Source organism: Balaenoptera physalus, assembly GCF_965194825.1.
Source record: "Balaenoptera physalus genome assembly, chromosome: 12".
NCBI classification, from domain to species: domain Eukaryota; kingdom Metazoa; phylum Chordata; class Mammalia; order Artiodactyla; family Balaenopteridae; genus Balaenoptera; species Balaenoptera physalus.
In genome coordinates, this window is record NC_138897.1 from 87,472,836 (window position 1) to 87,498,093 (window position 25,258).

General features: G+C 40.9%; 1 protein-coding gene across 17 annotated transcripts in view; it reads left to right on the forward strand.

Moving 5' to 3' along the window:
* The first annotated feature begins 2,053 nt into the window (after positions 1–2,053).
* Positions 2,054–25,258, forward strand: part of ATXN2 (ataxin 2) — a 132,691-nt gene continuing 109,486 nt past the window's right edge. For 10 of the 17 annotated variants that reach the window (XR_014251681.1, XR_014251682.1, XR_014251683.1 and 7 more), the window contains exon 1: positions 2,054–2,794. Coding sequence is in view for 9 of the 17 variants with exons in the window: in XM_082416756.1 (XP_082272882.1) it covers positions 2,097–2,794 (698 nt within the window). In the remaining 8 variants the exon portion in view is untranslated. The remainder of the gene's footprint in view (positions 2,795–25,258) is intronic. The other 7 variants (XM_082416759.1, XM_082416761.1, XM_082416758.1 and 4 more) reach the window with 5 other exon arrangements.

Consider the following 25,258-nt stretch of genomic DNA (forward strand, 5'->3'; position numbering starts at 1 on the left):
CCCGTGCTCCGCAACAAGGGAAGCCACTGCAATGAGAAACCCGCACATCGCAACGAAGAGTAGCCCCCGCTCACCGCAACTAGAGAAAGCCCGCGTGCAGCAGCAAAGACCCAACGCAGCCAAAAATAAAATAAATAAAATAAAAAAAATTTTTTTCGATCCATGGTTGGTTGAATCCAAGTATATCCATACAATGGAATACTATTCAGTGATAATAAGGAATGAAACCCTGATACATGCTATGACATGGATAAACCTCAAAAACATGTCAAGTGAAAGAAGGCAAAGAACACATTGTAAAATCCCATTTATATGAAATGTATACAGCAGATAAATCCACTGAGACAGAAAGTAGATTAGGGGCTGCTGGGGCTGAGGATGTTCCGGGAGTAACTGCAAATGGGTAAAAAGGATTCTTTTGGGGTGATGGAGATGTTCTGCAATTAGTTGTGATGGTTGCACAACTGCGCAAATTTACGGAGAATCACTGAATTGTACACAAAATGGGTGAATTTCATAGTATGTAAGATATATTTCAATAAAACTGTTAAAATATAGTTTCAATAATAATAAACTTCAGCTTTCTCAGCATAAATGAAATCAAGTTCAGCTATATCAGCTTCAGGCCTTCTTATTCTACTTTCTTTTTTCCTTCTATCTGTGTGGAATTTGGTCCTAACATTGAATTTTGGGACCTTGGTCCCAGATATGGCTGTCAAATCATTAAACCAGAGAAAGTTGATTGTATTTCTATTATGGTCCTTCTATTTTTTTTTTTTTTTTTCCTCATCCAGTTTTTTAGTCTGTTTCCTTTGGGTTAATTTTTCAAGGATTTTGCAACTGTTGGCTTAAAAGAATGCTCTTTCCCTCCTCAACCTCCTTTCTACCTCAGATGGAAGATGAAGTTGATATCCCACTTTTCAACTGTTTGCAGAGTATGATAATCATTTTTGCCCAGCTATCTAGGAGATTTTCAATTTGGCTACTGGAGGCTCATGGCTTAATCATTTTCTAAGTTTCTCTATGTCTTTACCTTTATTTGACAATTCTGGGAGACTGAGGTACATGTTGGTGTTTCCTCCCTATCATTTCCTGAAGTAATTTCACTTTTTAAAAAACTAGATTCTTCACCAAGGGAAACAAAAGTTACCTAATCGCTTCCAGTTTAATTGCAACACAGTAAAAAAAGACAAAGAAAGAAAGAAAGAAAAGAAACACGGATTACTGTGCTGGCTACAAAGCTAAGTTAAAGTAAAACTTCTAAAGGGGCCAAGGTCTAAAGTTCGCACATTCTTGTGAGATCTGTTCTGTCTCTACTGAAGGAAACCCCATTACCAATAGCTCTACCAATCATGTACACTTCTTTTTGAGTCTCATGAAGGAGGAAAAAGAAGTTGAAAGTGAGGGAACATGGGTTCAGATGAAGGTCAGATACCCAAAAGAGTTTTCTGGTCAGTGGTGCCGGGGTTGGAAAAGCGGGGAAAAGGTAATCAGATGTGGGTGGCCCCGGGAGGTAGTTCGATTCCTACCCTGTTGGTCTTGGCAAGGAAAGACAGGACGGCCTGTCTTTGACACCTGGCTGACACAGTGAGAGCCTACTGTGTGCCAGGTGTCGGGGATACAAAGAAAACTATGGGAGGCTTGTGTTCCAGGTGCTTTATATGTAGCAAGACAGTCTCCGCCTTGAAGACACTCGCAGTCCATTTTCGAAGTTGCATCAGGTGGGGCAAACACGGATTCTCCTAGCAACCTGAGAACGGTGAACGCGGCGCGGGTGAGGGGCACCCAGAAACACTGCGTTTGGGTTCTCTACACTAGGCCGGCCCTGCACGCGAACACAGACACTCCCTCTCCGAAGGGCAGACCCGCCTCGAAGAGGGCGGATCCGGGCAGGGCCGGCCGCCGCCGGGCCCTCACCCGACCCCAGCGAACGCAGCCCTGCGCGGCGCCCGCTCCTCACGTGTCCCTCCCGGCCCCGGTGCCGCCTCACGTTCTGCTTCCGCCCGACCCTTCCGACTTCCGGTAAAGAGTCCCCATTCTGCACCTCCGCGCCCACCCGGCGTCGCCGCGCGGCCCTTCTGTGTGTCCGACCCCTGATGCGCTCGGCGGCCGCAGCTCCTCGGGCCCCCGCGGCGGCCATCGAGCCTCGTCGCTTCGCCGCGGCCAGGTGGCCCGGGAGGCGCTCGCTCCCGCGGCCGGCGCGGCGGGGCGGGCGGGGCGGCGGCAGCGGCGGGGCTTCGACACCGTATCCCTCCGCCGCCCCTCCCCCGCCCGGCCCCGGCCCCCCTCCCTCCGGGCAACGCTCGCCTCCCTCCGCCTCAGACTGTTTTGGTAGCAACGGCAACGGCGGTGGCGCGCCACAGCCCGGCTCCCGGCGGCTCCTCGGTTTCGGCGGGCCTCCCCGCCCATTTGTCGTCCTCCTTCTCCCCCTCGCCGGCCCGGGTGCCCCCCCCGCCGCGCCTCCCCGCGCCTCCCCGCTCGGCGCCCGCGCGTCCCCGCCGCACTCCGGCGTCTCCTCGGCGCGCCCGGCTCCCGGCTGTCCCCGCCCGGCGTGCGGGCCGGTGTATGGGCCCCTCACCATGTCGCTGAAGCCCCAGCAGCAGCAGCAGCAGCAGCAGCAGCAGCCCGCGGCCGCCAATGCCCGCAAGCCCGGCGGCGGCGGCGGCGGCCTTCTCACGTCGCCCGCCGCCGCGCCGTCTCCGTCCTCTTCCTCAGTCTCGTCGTCCTCGGCCGCGGCTTCCTCCTCCTCGGTGGCGGCGGCGAGCGCAGGCGGCGGGCGGCCGGGCCTGGGCAGGTGGGTGTCGCGCCCCAGCCCCCTACGCTTAGGGGCCTGGACCAGCCCGGGCCTCGCGTCCCCTCCCCCGCGGCCCGCACCGCGGTCCCCGCCCCGTGACTGCCTGGGCTGGGGGGCGGGGTGGGCTGGGGGCCTTCAGCGGGGGTGGCGCTCCCGTCTAGAGCCTGGTGCGGTAGGGTGAGGGGGCGCCGCGGAATCCCTCTGGGAATGTCAGGCGGTGTCCATCCTCCTGCAACATCCCCACCCCCTCTCCCAAACGGTCAAGATGGAAGGACTCGGCAGCCTCCCCCTCTCCATTTAAGTGTTCGGGAGGCTTTACAGGTCTCGGCGATTGTCAGCCCTCGATCACCTTCTTTAAGGCTCCTCCGCCCCCAGTGGGGGGATGCTTGGGCAGCGCTCCCACCTCCTTTAAATATTAACGTGGAAGGGTCTTGAGATTTAGGTTGTCTGCCGAAACTTGCCAACTCCCCCGTTTGGGAATAACGAGGGAGGGGGGGAGAAAGTTAGGGCAGTGTCCCCCCCCGCCTGTTAAAGGGGCAGCCACAGTCTCAGCTGGAGTCATGAGGGTATGTGCAGTCTCCTTACCCACGCCCTTCCCTGCCCAGGGAGAGATCGAAGGACCGGGTGGAGGTGGGTGGGCAGTGACCCCCGCACCCCTTCCCATTTAAGTCTGAGGCGGCGGCGGGGGCTCCAGAGCTCCGCGGGAATCGTGGGGCTCTGTGCAGTTTCCCGCAGCGTTCCGCCCTCCCCCACGTGCGGAAGGGATGGGGGAGTGCCCGACCCCCTCCCGGCCTCCCTCCTTCCCCCGCAAGGCCTCTCTGGCGCGGGTGGCGGCCGAGCCGCATTGCTGTTCCGAGGCCGCGGAGGAGAAGGCGCCTTTGAATAGTGGTGGGCGAGGGCCGGCCCCAGGCGCGCGGCAGAAGCTCAGGCCGGACCGGGGACGTAGCGGGTGTTGGCGGCAGCGGGCGGGCACGCTGTGTGTTTTTTCCCAGTCCTTGCCCCGATTTATAAATTTCCAGAGGAGAGGGATGTCAGCAGGAGGCACGGTGGGGTTCCGGAAGGCAGAAATGCGGTGTTTACTTGCGTCGTCTCCCCCACTTCCCTCTGACCCAGGTTTGTGGTACAGACTGGGGGCTCACGTCGCCTCAGCCGACCGGGTCTGGCTCTGGAGGCCTGGTGCGGGGTGCGTGGGGGGAGTGGGGGGTTGTCAGCATTTCGCGAACTAAGAAAATGCTTAGTGTTCAGACGGGGCAGCAAATGTCAGTAGATTGCATTCCATTGTGGCCAGTGTCCTTAACTTGGGGAGTGCCGCCAGAGATCACCAAGGGCAGGCCAGTCCACTTCCCCTGTGCCCCGAGCCCATCCGTGTTGCCAGCACTGCCGTGCCTCCCCTTAGGCCTAGGCAGGGTTGGCAGGCTCGGTGATGAGTCCTCCTTAAGTAGACCTCCTGGCTTTAGCAGGTGGTGGGATAAGGGTATTTTTTGATGCAGAGTTTTCTCTTTTTCTTTTTCTTTTTTTTCAGAGTTTTCTTTTTGAAAACAGGTTTTTAGCAGGCCATTTCCAAAGAATTATCATTTATGGCAGGATAACTTATCCATAAAGATGATTCAGAGCTGATTTTTTAAAAATAAATTTAAAATTTTTATTTATTTTATTTTTGCAGCGGGCGGGCTTTCTCTAGTTGTGGTGAGCGGGAGCTACTCTTCTTTGCGGTGCCGGGCTTCCCATTGCGGTGGCTTGTTGCGGAGCACGGGCTCTAGGCACACGGGCTTCAGTAGTTGTGGCTCGCGGGCTCTAGAGTGCAGGCTCAGTAGTTGTGGCTCACGGGCTTAGTTGCTCCGCGGCATGTGGGATCTTAGTTCCCCGACCAGGGCTCGAACCCGTCTCCCCTGCATTGGCAGGAAGATTCTTAACCACAGGGTCACCAGGGAGGCCCCAGAGCTGGTTTTTTAAGGAATTCTGCCTTAAGTGTGCGACAGTCAGGAACATTGGTTTTCTTGACTTCTACCCTCTTACCACCCCACCCCCCCCACCCCCCCACCCCCGCCCCCAACTCTCAGTTTCGCCTTTGAAGCATCTACAATTGCTACCTATCAAAACTAGTTCAAATGAAGTGCTTATTTTCCCAGCTCTGTCCACATACGATTCTGTAACTTCAGTTCCCCTTTGCAGTGGCATCCATAGTAAAAAAAAATTTTGGAAAAAATTTAAATATAATTTTTATAAAGAAGGATGCACTGTTTTTTCCTTTTTGGGATCAGATAGAAATCTGGCAGATATATTCAACTTGTTTAAATAATTAAAAATGAAAACTAAGGCTTTTAGGTTGCATCAGTTTTCCTTAGGCTTAAAAATTAGAATTTGTTCCAGAGTGGCTTGAATGATCAAAAATATTTGGAATGTTTTAGTACCACAGATCTTTTTTGTTCCTTGAGACTTCACAAACATTTAAGATTAGATTCTTGCTTGCTTTAAGCTCTTTTCTTTGAGTCATAAATTGTATGTAGCCCTTATTCTTTTTGATGAATATGCAAAGTTTCGTTTAATGTATTGGATTCATATAGTGTGAAATTTTGTTCTTGTACACGTTCTTTAGTTAATGTGCTTGTAGAATTCCTTTCCATTTTTAATCACTGTTACTGGGTTCTTTATAAACCAATTACAGTTTCTAGAGTTTCTTCACTTATGCTTGTGTGTATCAGCAGTTCAAATGTGTTTCTGGGACCAAAGGTGAATAAAAAAAAATGCAGCATTAGGTTTGCCATGTTTAGAGACAGCAAAATATTCTTGAAAGTCTAGAAATTCACATGTCTGCTTTAAATAATACAACATTTCATCATATTTGACTTTTGTTGTTGTAAATAGTGGATTTTCATGGCTTTCAAAAATTTATTGTCTTTAATTGTCATATGCTTTAGAAGGTGGCTGTTTTCTCTTAGATTAATGTAAACACAGTGTTAAAGTGTGAACATAATTTTACCTTAATCCAATTCTTATTTTTGCTGCTTTGATTTTTATGTGGTTTTAGTGATTGTGTATGTTATTTTGTGTTCAGCTTTTTTCTTCTTAGCACTGCATTATAAATTTTCTTTTTAAAGTTTCTGCTTAACCATTCTATTGTGGGGATTTGGGTTTACACATTTTTGCTATTATAGATGGTGGTGCAGTAAACATCTTTATACTAAGAGCTTTTTGCTTCAGTCTAATTATTTCCTTAGAGAAAGTTCCCAGGAGTGGTTTTACTGGGTCAGAGGGCTTCAAGTTTTTTATGGCTCTTGTTAGCTGTGCCATAATACTCTTCAGGAGACTTGTGTTAGTTTCCAGTGCTGAAAAGGTGGCTCTTTTATAGAACGGTTTTTTGTAGTTTGTCAAACACTTTGGGGGATTTTTGAAGGGAAGAGTTGCATTTACTGTCAAGTGCATACATAATTAAGTGCTTTTATTAGTTACCTGTTTATCTTTCAGTTCGGTTTCTCTGAGGATTTAATTAAATAATGAATGTGAAGATGGTTTGAAAACTGTAACTGTTAATACTAATGAGGATACATGGTATATCTATTGTGCTGATACTTTTACTAAGTAGAGGAATGAGAGTCCTGAGGAACTTATTGTAAAACTTTGTTTTGTTTTTGGTTAACCTTCCTCGTTCATCTAAAAGTATTTTTTATTAGCTGCTAGTATAAGATCAAATTATTTTTTGGTACCTTTTTTTGTAATTTCATGGCACTATTGGGAATTACCACTGGTTAAGCCGTATCTCTTTCTGTTCCATGTTTCCTTCCTTGTTAAAATATATATATATATGGTGCATGTGTATGTATCCATAGATAGATAGATAGATGTAGATGCAGGTTTATAATCCTATTACTGTATTCCAGACCCTAAAATAATACAGTATTAGAATTTCTTTGGATACAGGATTAAGTGTGAATGAAAACTTTCTTAGTAATTTTCAGCTTAGTACTTTCACTGCTTCTTTCTCTTAAGGCATTGCAATTTAGAAATTATGCTGCAGTTCATTGTTATTGTTCATCATGCTTCCATTTAAATATTGGTGAGATTTTTGTCTCTTTAAATTAAGTTTCTTACAGAAGAGCCTAAAAAAAAACTACATTCATTCAATACATAAATTTATTGAAAATCTATGAACAACGGAGAGGTAGGTGCTTGGGATATATTAATGAATAAAAGGAAAGATAGCTGCCCTCCGGTCGTTTACATTCCGGTGTGGCAATAAATGAGACATTAAATTAGCAAACTGTATATATTAGCAAACTGTACATATTAGTTAAGAGCCATAGGATTAGAGGAGAGCAGATTAAGGATATGATATGGGAGTGTGGGGGAAGGGAGTGGGTTGCAGTTTTAAATGGGTTAGCGGAGGCCTCTTGAAGAGATAACATTTGAGCAAAGTTTTGAATGTGAGGTAGTTAGCCATTTGCTTTTAACCTAGATTAATTAATCATATGGCCCCATTTGTAATTTATAAGATTTAAACTGCATCATCCCTTGCTAATTCATTCTTTTATGTGGTTATTGATGATAGTCAAATTTGAAATTAATCCAGAGGTAAACTGTAGATGGCTGTTAAAAGAGGTACCTTTTTGTGTTTCTGTTGGGCTTTTTAATTTTACCTAATCAGTTTAATTTTCATCCCAAGTACCTAAAGAAAATATACGTTAAAAAAATTCTATTGGAATATAGTTGATTTACAATGTTGTGTTAGTTTCAGGTGTACAGTGAAAATACGCTGTTTAAGATTGGGCAAAAACCTACAACAAATTGCTTATCTTTGACAAAGGTAAAAGTAAGCCTATAGTTGCTTAAAGATTTTGCATTTTGAAAAGTCAATGCATTGCATGGTATCAGTCATGGTGTTTCTTTTCTGGTTAATTGTAAACTTGTATTTTCTGTGTTTCTATACTTTTTACACAGGGGATGTTAACTCATATCATAGCTATTTAATAGCCATATGTTTCAGCTTTAAGGAGTTTTTTTTTTTTGTCTAAATAGCTACAGCTGTGTTAGTACTTATTTCCACCATTGCAAAGTGTTTACCTTGAAAAGGATTTTAAGTTTTTATAAGATTTTTTCCCTAGAATTGTAATTTTCTATTTTGGCTAGATAATAATAGTATTTTGATATCATTTTAAAGAGTTAAGCCTAAACAAAACTCTCTCTTTGTAGCTATTTCAAATGATTGTGACTTCAGTGGAGATACAGTTTACTAACAGGCCTACCTGCTACTGTATTTTTTTAATTGAAAGTACTTGCCTTTTTTTTTTTTTTTTTTAAGCCTATCTGGGTCATCTGTGAGTGTTAACCATACCAAGATTTAAGAGGTCCATATTTTTTAGCAAGAGTGTCATTAAAATAAAAGTAGATTGCTCTTTCTTCTTGAGGTCTTTTTGCCTCCTTAGATGTTAGATTTCAAAAATAAGGATGTGTTGGGACTTCCCTGGCAGTCCAGTGGTTAAGACTGTGCTTCCAATGCAGGGGGCACGGGTTCTATCCCTGGTTGGGGCACTAGGATCCCGCATGCCGCGGGGTGGCCAAAAGGGAAAAAAAAGGGGGGGGGGTGAGAGTGTTCATCAGAAAATTTACTCATCAGTGAATATGAAGCTGGTATCAAGCTTTTGAAAGATTGTAGCACCTAAATCTAGAATTTGTAATGTAGACACTTTCGATCCCATAACTTTACTAACATTACTCATGATTAGAAACAGGTTGACCTATATCTTAATGTATTTTTTTATATCTTTAAAGTATACTTTTCTACTCAAAACTAATTTCTTTTATATATATATGTGTGTGTGTGTGTGTGTGTGTATGTATATATATGTATATGAAATTTAACACTTTGGGGCATACAGACATGTATAGAATGTGGTCCACACTGCTTATAATAGAGATAAGAGCTGTACTTAAACCAGTGTCCAAAACAGATTCTTTCTTCAAATTAATAAATTGAGAAAGTCTTTGTATAAGTATTACCTCATTTGTATTTGAAAGTTCTATCTTTTATAATTTGAAAAACAGTACGCTTTAAATACTTAATGTAGAAGAGTGCACAGAGTTTAAAAAAAAAAAAAAAAAGCCCAAACTCCTTTAAAATTAAAATCTCCCACAGTCTTTCCTTTGAGATAACCACTGTTAGAAATTTGGTGAACATTTTTTCCAGACTCTGTGAAAATGAGATCATATGGTACCTACTGTTTTGGATTCAAGAGTATATATTTTCCTTTTAAAGATTTATTTTTTCCCTAAAACTGTAGAATTTTAGAGCATAACAAAATAACAAAGTCTTGTCTTAAAATAGAAGGGAAAAAATTTTAAGCTTTGAGAGGTGAGGGGACTTGCCCAAAGCAACATATTTGTAGAATTTCGTTACATCCTTCCCTTTAAATAAACGCAGAGATAAACAAGATCATACTGTTTGGGACTTCCCCGGTTGTCCAGTGGCTAAGGCCCCAAGCTCCCAATGCCTGGGGCCTGGGTTCGATCCCTGGTCAGGGAACTAGGTCCCATGTGTGCGCTGCAACTGAAACCCAGTGCAGCCAAATAAATAAACAAATAAATAGATCATGCTTTGTATTTTAAAGAAGACACAGCCACAGACAGTCCTTGCCCTTCAAGATAGCTTTTGTAACCTTGAGTTTGGCTGGATAAAGTAGAATGTCTGGTTCCTTATCTTTTAAAAAATGTATATAATTTTGTACATATGTGGTGTGAAATCTACTTAAATATGAAGTCCTTGGTTTTGTTAGTTGTAATTGTTGAGTATTGTTGTGGATCTGGGGGCTTTATGAAAATTTGTCACAACTATTAACCTTAGGTTTTATTTGCTAAAAATTATTTGCAGTTGTATTCATGTGAAAATTTGAAATTCCCTTTAATTTAAAATAATACTTAATGTAGATTGCTTGTACTTTAAGCCTTGAAATTGAGTTAAGTGGCCATACAGTAACAATTTCATGCCATGATTAGTAGCTAAATGCATTTTGGGAACTGGATAAAATGGCATGCTGTAATGGAGTCTTTGTAATTCTCACCAGTTTGTGGTATGTGGCTTTTTATTTATTTATTTATTTATTATTTTATTTTATTTTATTTTTGGCTGTGTTGGGTCTTCGTTTCTGTGCGTGGGCTTCCCCCAGTTGCGGCAAGTGGGGGCCACTCCTCATCGCGGTGCACAGGGCTCTCACTGTCGTGGCCTCTCCTGTTGCGGAGTCCAGGCTCCAGATGTGCAGACTCAGTAGTTGTGGCTCACGGGTCCAGTTGCCCCGCAGCATGTGGGATCTTCCCAGACCAGGGCTCGAACCTGTGTCCCCTGCATTGGCAGGCAGATTCTCAACCACTGCACCACCGGGGAAGCCCCGGTGTGGCTTATTTTTATTAAGAGTTTCAGAACTTTAGAATGTTGTCCTCTTGAAAGTATTACCTTGAGAGACTTTAACAGTGTTGTCAGTGTCAGATATTTTTGATTGCCACTTTATGTTCATATTGCTTTTTATAAGTCATATGTTAAAAGATACTCTTAGAAATAATTGTTGTAAATGGAGTATCTTGATTATAGTTTTATTTTTATTTATTTTAAAATTTTATTTATTTTTAAAAGTTTATTTATTTACTTATTTGGCTCTGCCGGGTCTTAGTTGTGGCACGTGGGATCTTCATTGTGGCATGTGGGATCTTTAGTTGCGACATGCATGTGGGATCTAGTTCCCTGACCAGGGATGGAACCCGGGCCCCCAGCACTGGGAGCGCGGAGTCTTAGCCACTGGACCATGCGGGAAGTCCCAGTTTTAGTTTTAAAGAAAGAAAAGGCTGGTTTTGAATCAAATCGTGCATTCTTCTTTTGGGGCTCATCAACATTTTTTGTGGACCTTGTGTAGTTACCTCCTTTTCATTCCTGAAACACACTTGAAAATCAGGTAGAGAAAAAACTTAAGGTTGAAGCTTGTGCAGATTACAGAAAGGGGAGCGCTTCGGGGCCTTTTTCACTTTATACGTGATTCTGCTTAGCTTGCTTTTTTGATTTACAGATTGCCAGCAAGTAGAAAGGTAAAACTTTTAGGGGCAAACACACTGGTAGCGATGAGAAGTAATAATAGTATGATAGAAAGTTAAGAGATGGGAAAATTATAAAAAAACACACAAGAGCTCAGAAGTTTACCATCAAAGGCTATAAGTGTATAGCTCCATGCCTTAGTAGACCCCAGAGGCATTACTGTTTTATGGCATAATATATTTAATTGATGTGCTCATAATGGTGACTCATAAGACAAGGTTAAATTGTTTTTCATATCTTTCAAAGAAGTTATTTTTCAAAGGTTAGGTGATGAGCCCTTAGTAGATTGTAAAATCACTTTAGTGGGTCATGACAAGCATTTTTAGAAAAAATGAAAAAAGAATAGAAGATATTACAGTGCATTGCATTTTAAGGGTAAGAATTGTTTTAAGGAACTTCTGTAATGTATATATACTGTGTTGCAATTTAAACTAATTTTTCATTGGTGTAGTCAAAGTCACTGATTTAGAGGCACCAAGATGCAGTAAAAGGATTGAGGAAGGGTTTTGCAGTTTTTTTTCTACGCTAGGGTTGCCAGATTTAACAAATAAAAATACAGGATGCCCAGTTAAACTTGCATTTTTTTTTTTTTTTTTAAGAATAGTTGATTTACAACGTTGTGTTCATTTCAGGTGTATGGCACAGTGATTCAAACATATGTATTCTTTTTCAGATTCTTTTCCCTTATAGGTTATTACAGAATATTGAGTATAGTTCCCTGTGCTGTACAGTTGGTCCTTTTTGGTTATCTATTTTATATATAATTTAATTTTAATATATAATAGTGTATATAGGCTAAAACTCGCAAACTCGTAATTTATTCCCCCCTCCCCCCAACTTGCATTTCTGATAAACGACGACTGATTTTTTGGTATAAATAGGTCCCAAATTGCATGGAACAAAGTTATTATTTATCTGAATTTCAAATTTGACTGGGTATCCTTTATTTTATCTGGTAACCCCAGTCTGGGCTAGAATTGGGTTTCACCCCCTGGTGACTGAAATTTAAGCTCTGTGAGGGCAGGAACTTCATTTTGTTCACGATTGTATCCTAGTCTACTGGAACAGTGCTTGGCACTTAGTAAGTGGTCAGATGTTTGAGTGAATGAATGGGCAAGTTACTCTCAGGCTCAGTTTCTGTACTTATTAAAAGGGGGAAATAATACCTTCTTTAAAAAGTGAGATACTAAATTTTTATTACATGTCATTCTTGACACATATTAAGCTCTCAGTATTTGTTTTGGCGCGCCGCGTGGCTTGCGGGATCTTAGTTCCCTGACCAGGGATCGAGCCTGGGCCCTTGGCAGTGAAAGCGCGTAGTCGTAACCACTGGACCGCCAGGGAATTCCCTCAGTGTTTTAGAATTATACAGATCTGGAGTTGGAGGTGGCTCTGCTGAGTTTTTACTTCTCATTCTCTTTACTGATGAGGAAACTAAGGCCACAGAGATATTTGCCGGAGTTCTCCCATCATCTTTGGCTGCATAGCTGGCTTTGGAATCTTGTTCCCTCTTCTTTGTAATATGTTTCTTAAGACTTATTTTCAAAATCTGATACTCATATAGTAATCTAAGAAAAGATCCACCTATCCAGAAAAAAATTTTCTAAGTATTTCAATTAGCAAAGGGTCTACTCTGCTATTTTTTTTTAAATTTATTTATTTATTTTTGGCTGTGTTGGGTCTTCATTGCTGCATGTGGGCTTTCTCTAGTTGCGATGTGCTGGGGCCACTCCTCGTTGCAGTGTGCGGGCTTCTCACTGTGGTGGTTCTCTTGTTGTGGAGCACGGGCTCTAGGCACTCGGGCTTCAGTAGTTATGGCATGCGGGCTCAGTAGTTGCGGCACTCAGGCTCAGTAGTTGTGTCTCATGGGCTCCAGAGCGCAGGCTCAGTAGCTGTGGCACACGGGCCTAGCCGCTCCACAGCATGTGGGATCTTCCCGGACCAGGGCTCAAACCCATGTCCCCTGCATTGGCAGGCAGATTCCTAACCACTCTGCCACCAGGGAAGTCCCCTGCTCTGCTATTTTTTGTTTTCTGTCACATTTAAGTGGAAGAGTGTCTCTTTAGTCCTTTTAACTTAGGAACTTGAATCCAAAATGAAATTCCTGTTTCTACCAGGCATTCCTTTCCTCTGTGACTATCCTTTCTTAATCTTTAACCTAGCTGGCAAATAGGTTTCACTTTATCTGGTAATTATGATTGATTGTTGCGTTGTTTGGAGGATTCTGAGATTTTGTTTGGCTTTAGAGAAGAGATGTAGGTAGAGAAGGGAGTGGGTTGAGTCTTTATCATGGGCACCGGAGGGATTTGCTGACTGTAGCTTAGCAAACTTTCTGATTGGTCTCTTTATGCCTAGATACTTCCTATATACTCTGTAGCCATAAGAATCCTCCCCCCCACCCCGCCCCTAGCAAAAAAAAAAAAAAGAATCTCCCCCAAACATCTTTCATTGTGTACTGTTTCTATTAAGAAACTTTTAGTGGCTCTCATTACTAGCTGAATCAAATTGAGACTATTCATGAATAGTTTTAGTCAAGTCCCTCCACAGACTGTGCATACCGTATTCTCCAGAATAAATCAAATTATGTCAATCTAGTCATCTTGCCCTCTTAAGCATAAGATTTTGAAGGCTTAGCAAGATCTTTTCTTGCACAGTCTCTCACCATATTTACCCTAGGAAAATGGGATTCTTCCTGTGCCCCTGTAATTTTTGGCAAGTATCATTCCTGTGGCATTCAATGTACAGTGTCTTTATTCCCCCATAAATTTATTATTTATTTATTTATTTATTTATTTTGGCTGCGTTGGGTCTTTGTTTCTGTGCGCGGGCTTTCTCTAGTTGCTGTGAGCGGGGGTTACTCTTCGTTGCAGTGCAGGGCTTCTCATTGCGGTGGCTTCTCTTGTTGCAGAGCACGGCCTCTAGGTGCGCGGGCTTCAGTAGTTGTGGCTCACGGGCTCTAGAGCGCAGGCTCAGTAGTTGTGGTGTACAGGCTTAGATGCTCCGCGGCATGTGGGATCTTCCCGGACCAGAGATTGAACCCGTGTCCCCTGCATTAGGCGGATTCTTAACCACTGCGCCACCAGGGAAGTCCCTCCAGTGTACAGTGTCTTGCATTTAAGTGCAGCACCTCCTCCACTTACAAACTTTCTCCTTAGGATGAACTCTGAGATTAGGAGCAGAGCTACACCACAGATCAAAAGTGGGTTCATCCCACCAACAGATGGCCTTTTTTTTGTTTTGTTTTTTCCTTTTTTGGGGTGGTTTATGGTCATTTTGCAGTCAGCCATTCTTGTCATTTAAAAATTCTCTATGTGTTTACTGTGTTTGAGCTTAGTTTATCGTTGTTAAAGCTGTCATTTTCAAAAAGTGCAGCAGCAGTGAGTACTGATAGTGCCAGTCAGAAGAAATGACTTAATTATGGTAGAAATGAGAGATTTTTAAAAATTATAAGTAGTAGGAAAATGATGGCTTGGGATGGGACGAATTATTCTGAAGGACAAAGAGCAAAAAGTACCATGCATATTTAGTCAGTAATAATCAGCAGAAGATAAGGAGAATTAGTGGATGAAATGGAAAAACTTGGAAGTTTGCAGCTAGTGGTGTTAATTTGGGAGAAGGCTAAAGTAGTTAAAATGCTATTGCTGAAATTTTTGTCAAGACCTACACACAGTGCTACAGGTTCACAGTACTTTGAATAAAGAGTCTAAGGCATCTCCAGTGACGTTGGAAAAGATTATTAAGAGGTTGTCTTTTGGGAAAAGATGCCAAATAGAATGTTCGTATATTGGGTCTATAAGCGTTCAAACTTCCTCCTGTCCATTTTGGACTTAGGATCACGTGGATGTACAGAGGAAACTTTAAAAATTTCATTGTTCAGTGTGCCGTGATTTAGCTTAAATTGCTAGACAGTTACTGTGATAGATTGTATTTTAATTAGACGTATTGAAATACAATTTACAAAAAGTAAAGTTCACCCTTCTTAGTGTATAGTTCTTGAGTTTTGAAAAACGTACAGTCTTACACCACCACCACAATCAGAGTATCATCCTATAAATTTTCCTTGTGCCTCTTTTCAGTCAGTCCCCTTTCTCCAAACCTGGTAATCAGCAATCTGTTGCCTAACATTATAGTTTTGTCTTTTCTAGAATGTCATATACATGGTATTATACAGTATACAGCCTTTTGTGTTTGGCTTCTCTCATGTAACATAATGCTTTGAGATTCATTCATGTTACTGCATGTTAACAGTTTCTTCTTTTTTTCTTGCTGAGTAGTATTCCATTGTGTGCGTGTACGATGTTTGTTTATCAAGTGATGCACTTTTAAGGTTAGCAGTTTTGGGCTATTATGAATAATGCTGCTGTGAATATTGATGTACAGGTTTTGTGTGGTCATAACAATTTCATTTCTCTTGATTAAATACCTAGAAATGGAATTGCTATGTTGTATGGCAAATGTTTATTTAATTTTAAAAATAATTGCCAAACTGTTTGCTAAAGTAACTGATTTCTAATTGCTCTAATTTCTTGGCAACACTTGGTATGCTAGTTTTTAATTTCAGCCGTTCTGGTGGCTGTGCAGTGGTATTTCATTGTGGTTTGAATCTGCATTTCCTTATGCCTAATGATATTGAACATCTTTTCATGTGCTTGTTTGCCATTTGTTTATCATCTTTGGTGATGAGAAACTATCAATATTTGGGATCTAACTTGTTTGAAAGTAAAGGAGCTTCTGTATTTGCATTACCTGCCTTCTAGATTTAGAACATCTTGAGGACAGGGACGAGTGCTTTGTACCACTTTGTATACTTAGTAAGTGGTAAATTCTTTATTAACTGCATGAGCACTGGTCTCATTATTAAGCAGACGAGTTTACCCTGCCAAGGAAAAGTTGTCATCTCAAATGGAACATGGCATTTATTTTATAGGCATACCGTAGTTAAACTTTTTGAGTACCTCCTGTTTGCCAGGCTCTGGGGACACAGTTGAAGAAGCCAGATGAGGTCTTTCCCTTCCTGGAGCTTACGTACTAGTAGGGGAGACAAGGCAGGAAGTTCACACCTTTGCTTCCCCTTTTAGCATGCTCCTATCTTACACAATATGGGAAGTCTTTTAGATGAAGGGGGAAGAAAGCTTACTGCTTTATCAGAAGATAGGTCCTCTTACGAGTAGTCTAGTATGTTGCTAAGGGTCTTATTCCTTTCAATGCTTTTGGGATAGCCACTCACTAGTCACAGAAATCAGTATGTTTGAGAAGCCTCCTGGTCTAAGCTTGTGAAAGCTGACTAGGGTCATAATTGAAAGGGAGAGGGAAAACTGTATTTGAGTGGACCCACCATGAGCTTGTTCTGCTAGGGCATATACATACATTTCACATATATATAATATATATACTTTCTTTCTCATTTGATTATCACACAGTACTGTTAGATAATCTGTTGCCCTATCGCATTTTACCCATGAGGAAACTAAGGCCCAGAGACGCTAAGTGACCTGTTTTAACTTTACTCAGCTAGAAAGTGGCAGAGATGGAATGACTTACTATTGTTGTATTTAAGATCTCTGAAAAGGTGTATGCAAGTGAGAATAGAAGAAAACTGGTGATGGATTTAAGGAATGTTACAATTAGTTTCTTACTTTAATTGACCAGAAACCTGAGTCACTAGCTTCCCTGGGTGAAGGAATGTAAGTCAACAGGCTCCTTAGGATGAAAAGTGGAAAAGAAAATGAGGAATTTGCATTTGTGACAGATAAGGAATTTAGTTATTCATAGTCTGTAAATGTTATATAGGAAGTCTGCATTAGTTTTAGCCCAGTCTAAAAGGTTAGAGAATAAATGAGAATTCTTATTTATTATTAACACCTTTTTTCCTGTGGAAAACATGTTAGAAAAAAACTAGCATTTCTGAACCAAATGGAAGCCATTTTTCTGAAAAAAAAAACGTTTAGATATGTATGTATGATGTGAAAACAGTTTATGAAGAGCTTTCTGTTTATATAATGATGGTTACCATTTATTTTGTGCCTGTTAGGTTTCAGGAACTGTGCCAAGTGCATTACTTATATATCCTTTAATCTTTACAACAGCCCAGCCTGTCAGGTTGGTAATGCCATATCCATTTTAAAGATGAGGGAATGGCACTTCAGAGAAATTAAGGAACTTGCCCAGGGTCAAAGGGCTAGGAAGCGATGAAGCTGAGATTCTAACCCTGTAAGACTTCAGAGCTTTTTGCTTTTTAGTAACTGTGCTCCACTGTTTCTGGTTAAGCTCTATGGCAAAACAAAAGCAGATAAAAATCAATGAAGAAAACAATTCAGTCATCATTGTGAGCCATAAAATGGCTTCCACTACCCATGCCTTAATCCTGGCAGTTCTATTAATAAATGGATCTGGTTCCAAAAGCTTAAGATTTTTATTTTTAAATGTGTAAACAATGTTATAAATGGTGGCTAGTTTTCTGCACCTATTTTATCAGATAGTTGTTACCCATAATTAATTTGAACTAAGTAGTAGCGTACTGTATTGTGGGTTAAGAAGGCATTTTTGGCTTGATCTAAGAATTCCAACACCACTTAACGATGTTTCTGTAGGAGAATTAGAGTGCTAGAACCCATTTCTCCACTCTCCCTGTCTTAGTCAAGTTGGAGGCTATATAGCCCTGGGGCTAGAAAAACACACTGAATAAGACTTCAGCAGCACACATTAGTCCTCCAAAGAGAAGGGATTAAATAGTTGAAGAAATGATGCGTATATTTTGTGGCTTTAGGGAAGTTCCTGGCTATGCTGCAGTTATTTCTGTGGGCCAATCATGTTAGGCAATCATACATTTTATTCTTTTTTTAAAAATATTTATTTATTTATTTATTATTTTGGCTGTGCTGGGTCTTAGTTGCGGCATGTGGACTCTTAGTTGCGGCATGTGGGATCTAGTTCCCCGACCAGGGATCGTACCTGGTCCCCCTGCATTGGGAGTGCGGAGTCTCACCCACTGGGCCACCAGGGAAGTCCCCATTTTATTCTTAATTTTTGCAACACATTAATTTTGCCCACCTGTTTAACCTAGCCTTCCTTTTGCTATTAGATTTAAACTCTACTTTTTTTGGGTAACCCTTCTGCTCAAAAATCATCCTATTCCCAAGCCTAAGGTCCTTTTCACTCTCAAGGCTTTCCATGATCTAACCCAGGGGTTGGCAAATGTCTTCTGTAAAGAGCCAAATAATAAATCTTTTAGGCCTTGCAGGCCACATGTAGTTTTTTTGCATATTCTTCTATTTAAAAAAAAAAAAAAACCTTTTTAAATGTAAAAAGCATTCTTAGCCCTGAGCCATATAAAAACAGGCCACAGGACCATGGACATTTGCCAACCCCATTTTATCTTTCTGGTCATGTTTTCCATCAACTCTTCAAAACGTGACCTCCATTTAAATCAACATGGTCTCCTTTTCTCATTGCCTCTGCAGGTATCAAGCTCAGGCTCTACTGCCTGCCTGCCTGCTCTTCCATCAGTATTCTCCTTTTCCACATCCTCATACTTATCCTCTAAGATCTAGTTCAGATCTTCCATAAAGCTAATTCTCATTTATTTTTCTTTTTATTAACTCTTGTAGAACTTAGCTTGTCCCATATGTTAGCTTTCTTATTTGAGAACATGTTCCATGTTTTTTCATAGTAGCTTGCTATAAACTACAAGAATAAAAGGATTCACATTTTCCCTCAAACAATTTTCTGGTGAATGTCTAAAGTTACTATTTCTTTTCACAAGACAGTCTTCCTTCTATGTGGCATCCTATACTCCTCCGCCAAATCTGAATTTTAGAATTGGAAGCTTGCATTTGAGATCATCATGACTCATCCTCTTTATTTTGGACAGGAGCAGGAACTTTAAATGACTTGTCCAGAGTCGCATACAATTTATTTAGCACCCTAGGCCTTTTCTTACTTAGTGGCTTATAGCAGATTATTTCACTTGTGCTTGAGTTTCTTCCTCTGTGAAATGGGGGTGATGAGGATTAAATGAATTATATGTATAAAGTGCTTAAATCAATGCTTGGCACGTGGTAAGTGCTTAATAACTTTCAGCTGTTACTGTTAGCATGTTTGAAAATCAGTAAAGGGCTTCCCTGGTGGTGCAGTGATTAAGAATCTGCCTGCCTAATGCAGGGGACACGGGTTCGATCCCTGGTCCGGAAAGATTCCACGTGCTGCGGAGCAACTAGGCCTCTGCCCCTCAACCACTGAGCCCGCGCTCTAGAGCCTGTGGGCCACAACTACTGAGCACACGTGCCACAACCACTGGAGCCCATGTGCCTAGAGCCCGTGCTCCGCAACAAGAGGAGCCACTGCAGTGAGAAGCCTGTGCACTGCAACGAAGAGTAGCCCCTGCTTGCCACAACTAGAGAAAAGCCCGCGCGCAGCAATGAAGACCCAACGCAGCCAAAAATAAATAAGTTAAAAAAAAGAAAATCAGTAAAAACTACCTGAGCAAATTAAGGCTGAAAACTGCTTGTTGATGGGTTTGGGGTAATGCTATATTAGTAGATACAGTTTAGCATTTTGTTGAGCTTGTATGCATACTGTTGATTAATTCAGTAAACGTTTGAAGCTATCAGAGTGGGATAGTTAAAAGATGAATGAAGCATCTCTGCTTCCAAGTTAACCAGTGAGTGTAGTGGGGGAGGGCAGGATGCAGGTAGTATAAACTGGTAGCACTGAGAAGCGAGTAAATGACTGACTGCTTTGGGTGGGTGGTGAAGAATGTGGTGAGTATTGAGATGGATCTTAAGAAATGATAAGCAGTTTCCAATGAGGCCATGGAAGAGAAGAGGAAGTTCCAGGCAGGGAAAAGTTTGTGCCAAATTACAGAGATGCTTGTAAACATGGTTGTGGGTTGAAAAATTTGGTTCACGGTGTGGTAGAAGAATTGGAGGAAGTAAGTATTGAAAGCAGGGAGACAGATTTGGAAGCCCTTGTAGTTAGAGAAGAAACGAAGTGAGCTTGAAACAAATGCTAATGAGAATTTTTTTAATAAGAATTTTTTAATAGAAAATTTCAACATAGATAAAAATAGAACAGTTTAATGAGCCTATGTATCTGTCACTCAGTTTCAACCGTTATCAGTGAGTGATTCATCTTGTTTCCCCTTATTCCCCTCTTCCCCATTATCACTTGTAGTCTTTTGAAGGGGAGTGAAGTTGTTTTGAGGCCCTAGGAAAGATTAATGACCAGTGGGTAAAACCATTGGGAGAGAGAGTAGAGTTCACTATAAGGAAGCACTCTTGGTGTATTAGAGGGGATTGATGCTTTGGAAGGTAGATAGCACCTACTCCTGGAGAAGCTCAAAGAGAGGACTGGAACTGCACTGTCCAGTATGGTAGCCACTATCCATCCATATCTGGCTATTTACAGTAAAAAAAATTTTTTTTTAATGTGGCCTGCATTTTAAATTTGATTAATTAATTTATTTTTGGCTGCACCACACGGCATACAGGATCTTAGTTCCCCCACCAGGGATCCAACCTGTGCCCCCTGCAGTGGAAGCATGGAGTCTTAACCACTGGACCTCCAGGGAAGTCCTGCTATTTACATTTAGAATTAAGTTAATTAAAATTTAAAAAAAATCAGCTCCTCAGTCACACTAGCCATATTTCAAGTGCTCAGCCACCACATATGCCTAGTGGCTACCAGATTGGGCAGCATGGATATAGAACTTTTTTTAAAATTCATTATAGAAAGTTCTGTTGGACAGCACTGGACTTGAGCACCCAGGATTCCTTTTTATCCGAATCTTCCGGAGCTTTTGGTATGTCTAGGTCGTATCTAATTGTGCATGGCTTTATGGCTAAGCCTCCTTATCCCTTCCTCGAAGTAAAACTTCATTTGAAGAATTGTCCCTGCCGCCCGCCCCACTGCACAATTCTAGTGTGTGCTGTAATATGAGGAAAATAATTGTATTAGCTAACAATTATTAAGCAGTTAATAATGTGCCAGGCATTGTTCTTAAGCCAAGTTGTCTATATGGAATATCATTTAATTTTCACAACCTAATGAGAAGTTGTTATTATTTTTTTTGAGAATGTACTATTTTTGTCACCATTTTGTAGATCTTGAAATTAAGACACAAAGAGCTGAAGTCATGAGGTTAAGGTCACAGAGCTGGGAAGTGATAGGGCCAGAATTCGAACCCAAGGAGTTTGCAGCAAACTGAAATAAGTTCTTGTGGGGATGGTTCTTGAAACATTGATTTTAGATGATTATGTGGCTGCATTAATCTGGCGGTTGTTCTGTGTGAATTTAGAGTTGCCAGCCCTCATTTTGCTAAAAAAACTCTAGCTTTTTATTATGTTTGGGTTGTCATGACCTGCTCCCTACTGCCATCTTGTTTGACTCATCTTTTCAGTGAGGAAGTAGTTATTCAATAAGTATTATAGAATTTCCCTTTCTAATAAAAAGACTGAAATGGGAAAAACAAAATGACTCACCTAATTGAGTTAACTTTAAGAACTGGAATTAGATTTCTAGTTTTTAGTTAATTGTCCTTTCTCTTGACAGCTGTAGTTTTTCTGTACTATAAAGAGAAATTGAATTAGTCAATATTTGTCATAATTCACATAAATTATACTATATACTTAATTTATTCAACAATTCAGAGTACTTACTTTGTGCCAGGCTCTGTTCTTAAGCCCTGGGCACTCAGTAGTGAATGAGACAGAAGTGTTTGCCCTCATGAGGTATATATTCTGGAGGTGAGGGATGGACAGAGACAGAAAGAAAAAAAAGGAACATGTAATAAAATTTCAGTTATTAAGTGCTGTAATATACTAAGTATTAGTTACTTAAGTACTAAAACAGCAATATAATAGTAGTTGGGGAGCTACTTTTGATGGGTTGGTCTGGATAAGCCTCTCTGAGGAGGTGACATCTAAGTAACAAGAAGCAGTCAGCCATGTGAATATTTGGGGGAACAACATTATTACAACTCTATTGGAAGGGAGTTTGAGGTATGTAGTATTCTTACTATGCCAAAGAATATAAGTTGTATCCATACAAGTAGTCTGGTTCTAGAAATTTGGATCAGTGAAGTATTTTGACTGTGTATATTTGTCACGCAGGCTTGTTCAAATAGTTGTAGAAAATGGTGAATGACATGTATAGGTGCCGTGTTGAAAAGTGGTGACGAATGACCAGAATGGTGAAAAATGAAAAAGTAAACAGTTCTTCAATTACATTGTCTGTTGGGAGTACCAGTAGAAATTGCATGTGTTTCCCCCTCCACCCCCGGCCCCACCACAAATTTTGAAACAATAATGGAAGGGAATTTTATTCTTAGATTATTTAATGTGTTGCAGTTATCAGGTGTGCTCTTGGATTGTTTATATATATTTTTTATTTGATAATTCCAGTGGTGAATGAGACAGGTACGGTATACATATGAAAATATGTTTTTAATTTTCTGTCCTAGACATAACCTCTGAAGTGTAAGCAGCCAAAGGCAAGGCTGTGTTCATTTTGCTTAGTCAGTAAATATCTGTTAAATGTAAAGTTTTAAAAAGCCACAATTTTTGAGTGCTTCCTCTGCGCCAGACTCTTTGTTTTTAAATTTTACAACCTTAATGAGGTATAATTGACACACAGTAAATCCCACATTTTAAAGAGTACAATATAAGTTGTAATAAATTTTGACCAAATGAACATGTATCTTTTGCATATTATTTGATCCTCAACAACCTTGTGACCTTTCTTATTATTTCCATTGTACAGATAAGCAAACTGGGGGCCACAGTGGTTAAGTAATAACCTTTCTGGAGTCACAGTAAGTGGCTGAGCCAAGATTTGAAATAGAGTTGTCTGAAAAGTGGCCCTTTTCCTTTTAGTATGCTCTCTGTTTTTAAGCACTGCACTCTGGAGTCCTAGTGCTTTCGGTTTCCCTTAGTCAGGGAATGTCTGAAATCTTTATCCACAGTCCCTTCTTACTTGTTTCTTTTGCTCTTGGTGTATTGATGTTGTCATTTGCAGCAAAAAAGAGTTTTAAATCTTGATCTCAAGTCCCGTTTATCTATTTTTTCATCTGTTGTTTGTGCTTTTAGTGTCATATCTGAGAATCCATTGCCAAATCCATTGAAGATTTATTCTCATGTTTTTTGCCCTAAGAATTTTATAGTTTTAGCTCTTACATTTACATCTTTAATCCATTTTGAGTTAATTTTTATATATGATATGCAGTAGGGGTCCAGATACATTCTTTTGCAGGTGGATATCCAGTTGGACCAGCACTATTTGTGAAAATACTAATCTTTCCCCATTGAATTGTCCTGGCACTTTTCTCAAAAATCAGTTGACCATAAATGTAAGAGTTTATTTCTATTTCATTGATCTGTATGTCTGTCCTTACGCCATTACCATGCTGTCTTGATTACTCTAGCCTCCCTAGATTATTTTGAAGCAATTCCTGACATCATGACATCTCTTCTGTAAATATTTCAGTATAGTATCTAAGAGAATGGAAACCATTATCACATTTTAAAAAATTAACATTAATTCCTTAGTATTTTTAATGTCCCATTAGTTCAGGTTTTCCCTTTTTTGTCTCTTAAAAGAAAAACAAAACTCCTTTACTGAGGTATAATTAACAGTAAAATTCACCAATTTTAAGTGTATAATATAATGAATTTTTAACTTCACATTTATTTGGTTATAATTTACATACCATCAATTTCAATTTTTTTAATACTATATTTATTTATTTATTTATTTTTGGCTGTGTTTGGGTCTTCGTTGCAGTGCGTGGGCTTCTCACTGCAGTGGCTTCTCTTGTTGCAGAGCACGGGCTCTAAGCGCGCAGGCTACAGAAGTTGCAGCATTGCGGGCTCAGTAGTTGCAGCACGTGGGCTCTAGAGCGCAGGCTCAGTAGTTGTGGCACATGGGCTTAGTTGCCCTGTGGCATGTGGGATCTTCCTGGACCAGGGATCGAACCTGTGTCCCCTGCATTGGCAGGTGGATTCTTAACCACTGCACCACGAGGGAAGTCCCTCAATTTTTTTTTTTTAAGTTTAAGTTTTAGGGTTTCTTTGGATCTGTCTTTAGTTTGGGGGGGGGGTGTGGCAGGTTTTTTGAGGTATAATTTACATACAGTAAACTCATCCTGTTTAAAGTTCTTTTTAGTTTTGACAAATGTATATAGTCATATTGTCAATAACACAATTAAGATATACTACCCTATAAAGTTCCCTCTTGTGCCTTTATATTAATTAAATCCCCTCCCTTGACCCTCAGCCCTTAGAATCATTGATCTGATTTCTACATTTGTAGTGCCTTTCCAGAATGTCATGTAGATGGAATCATGGATTATGTAGCTTTTGGTGTCTGGCTTCTGCTTAGTCAGTAAACACAATGCTTTTGAAATTCATCCATGTTGTGTGTAGTATGTATCAGTAACTTGTAACTTTATAACCGAGAAGTATTCCATTGTTAAGGATATGCTACCACAGTTCGTGTATTCATTCACTAGGTAGTGGACATTTGGGTTGTTTTCAGTTTTTGGTTATTATGAATAAACTAGCTACTAACATTCATATTCATTCCTCTTGTATAATTACCTAGGAATGGGATTGCTGGGTTTTAAAAGTATGTTAAACTTTATAACAGACTGCCAAACTCTTTTCCAAAATGGCTGTACTGTTTTCCATTTCCACCAGCAGTGTATGAGAGTTTCAGCTTCTTGGTATCCTCACTAGCAGTTGGTATTGTCAGTCTTTAATTTTACCCAATAAATCTTATTTGGTTAAATGACTGTATAAGCCTTTTTTGCCCATTTGTTGGGCTATTTGTCTTTTTTTTTAAATATTTATTTATTTATTTATTTATGGCTGCGTTGGGTCTTTGTTACTGCGTACGGGCTTTCTCTAGTTGTGGAGAGCAGGGGCTATTCTTCATTGCGGTGCATGGACTTCTCATTGCAGTGGCTTCTCTTGATGCAGAGCATGGGCTCTAGGCGCACTGGCTTCGATAGTTGTGGCTCGTGGGCTCTAGAGCACAGACTCAGTAGTTGTGGCGCACGGGCTTAGTTGCTCCGCGGCATGTGGGATCTTCCCGGACGAGGGATCGAACCCGTGACCCCTGCATTGGCAGGCGGATTCTTAACCACTGTGCCACCAGGGAAGTCCAGGCTATTTGTATTATTAATAAGTTTTTTGTATATTCTGGGTAGAAGTCCATTATCAGACATATTTTGCAAATACTTCCTTGTCTGAGGATTGACTTTTTATTTTCTTAACAGTGTCTTTTAAAAAAATTCTTTATTGGAGTATAGGGTTGTTTTTTTTTTTATACTGATAACATACATTTTACCATCCTAACCATTTTTTTAAAATTAATTTATTTATTTATTTGGCTGCACC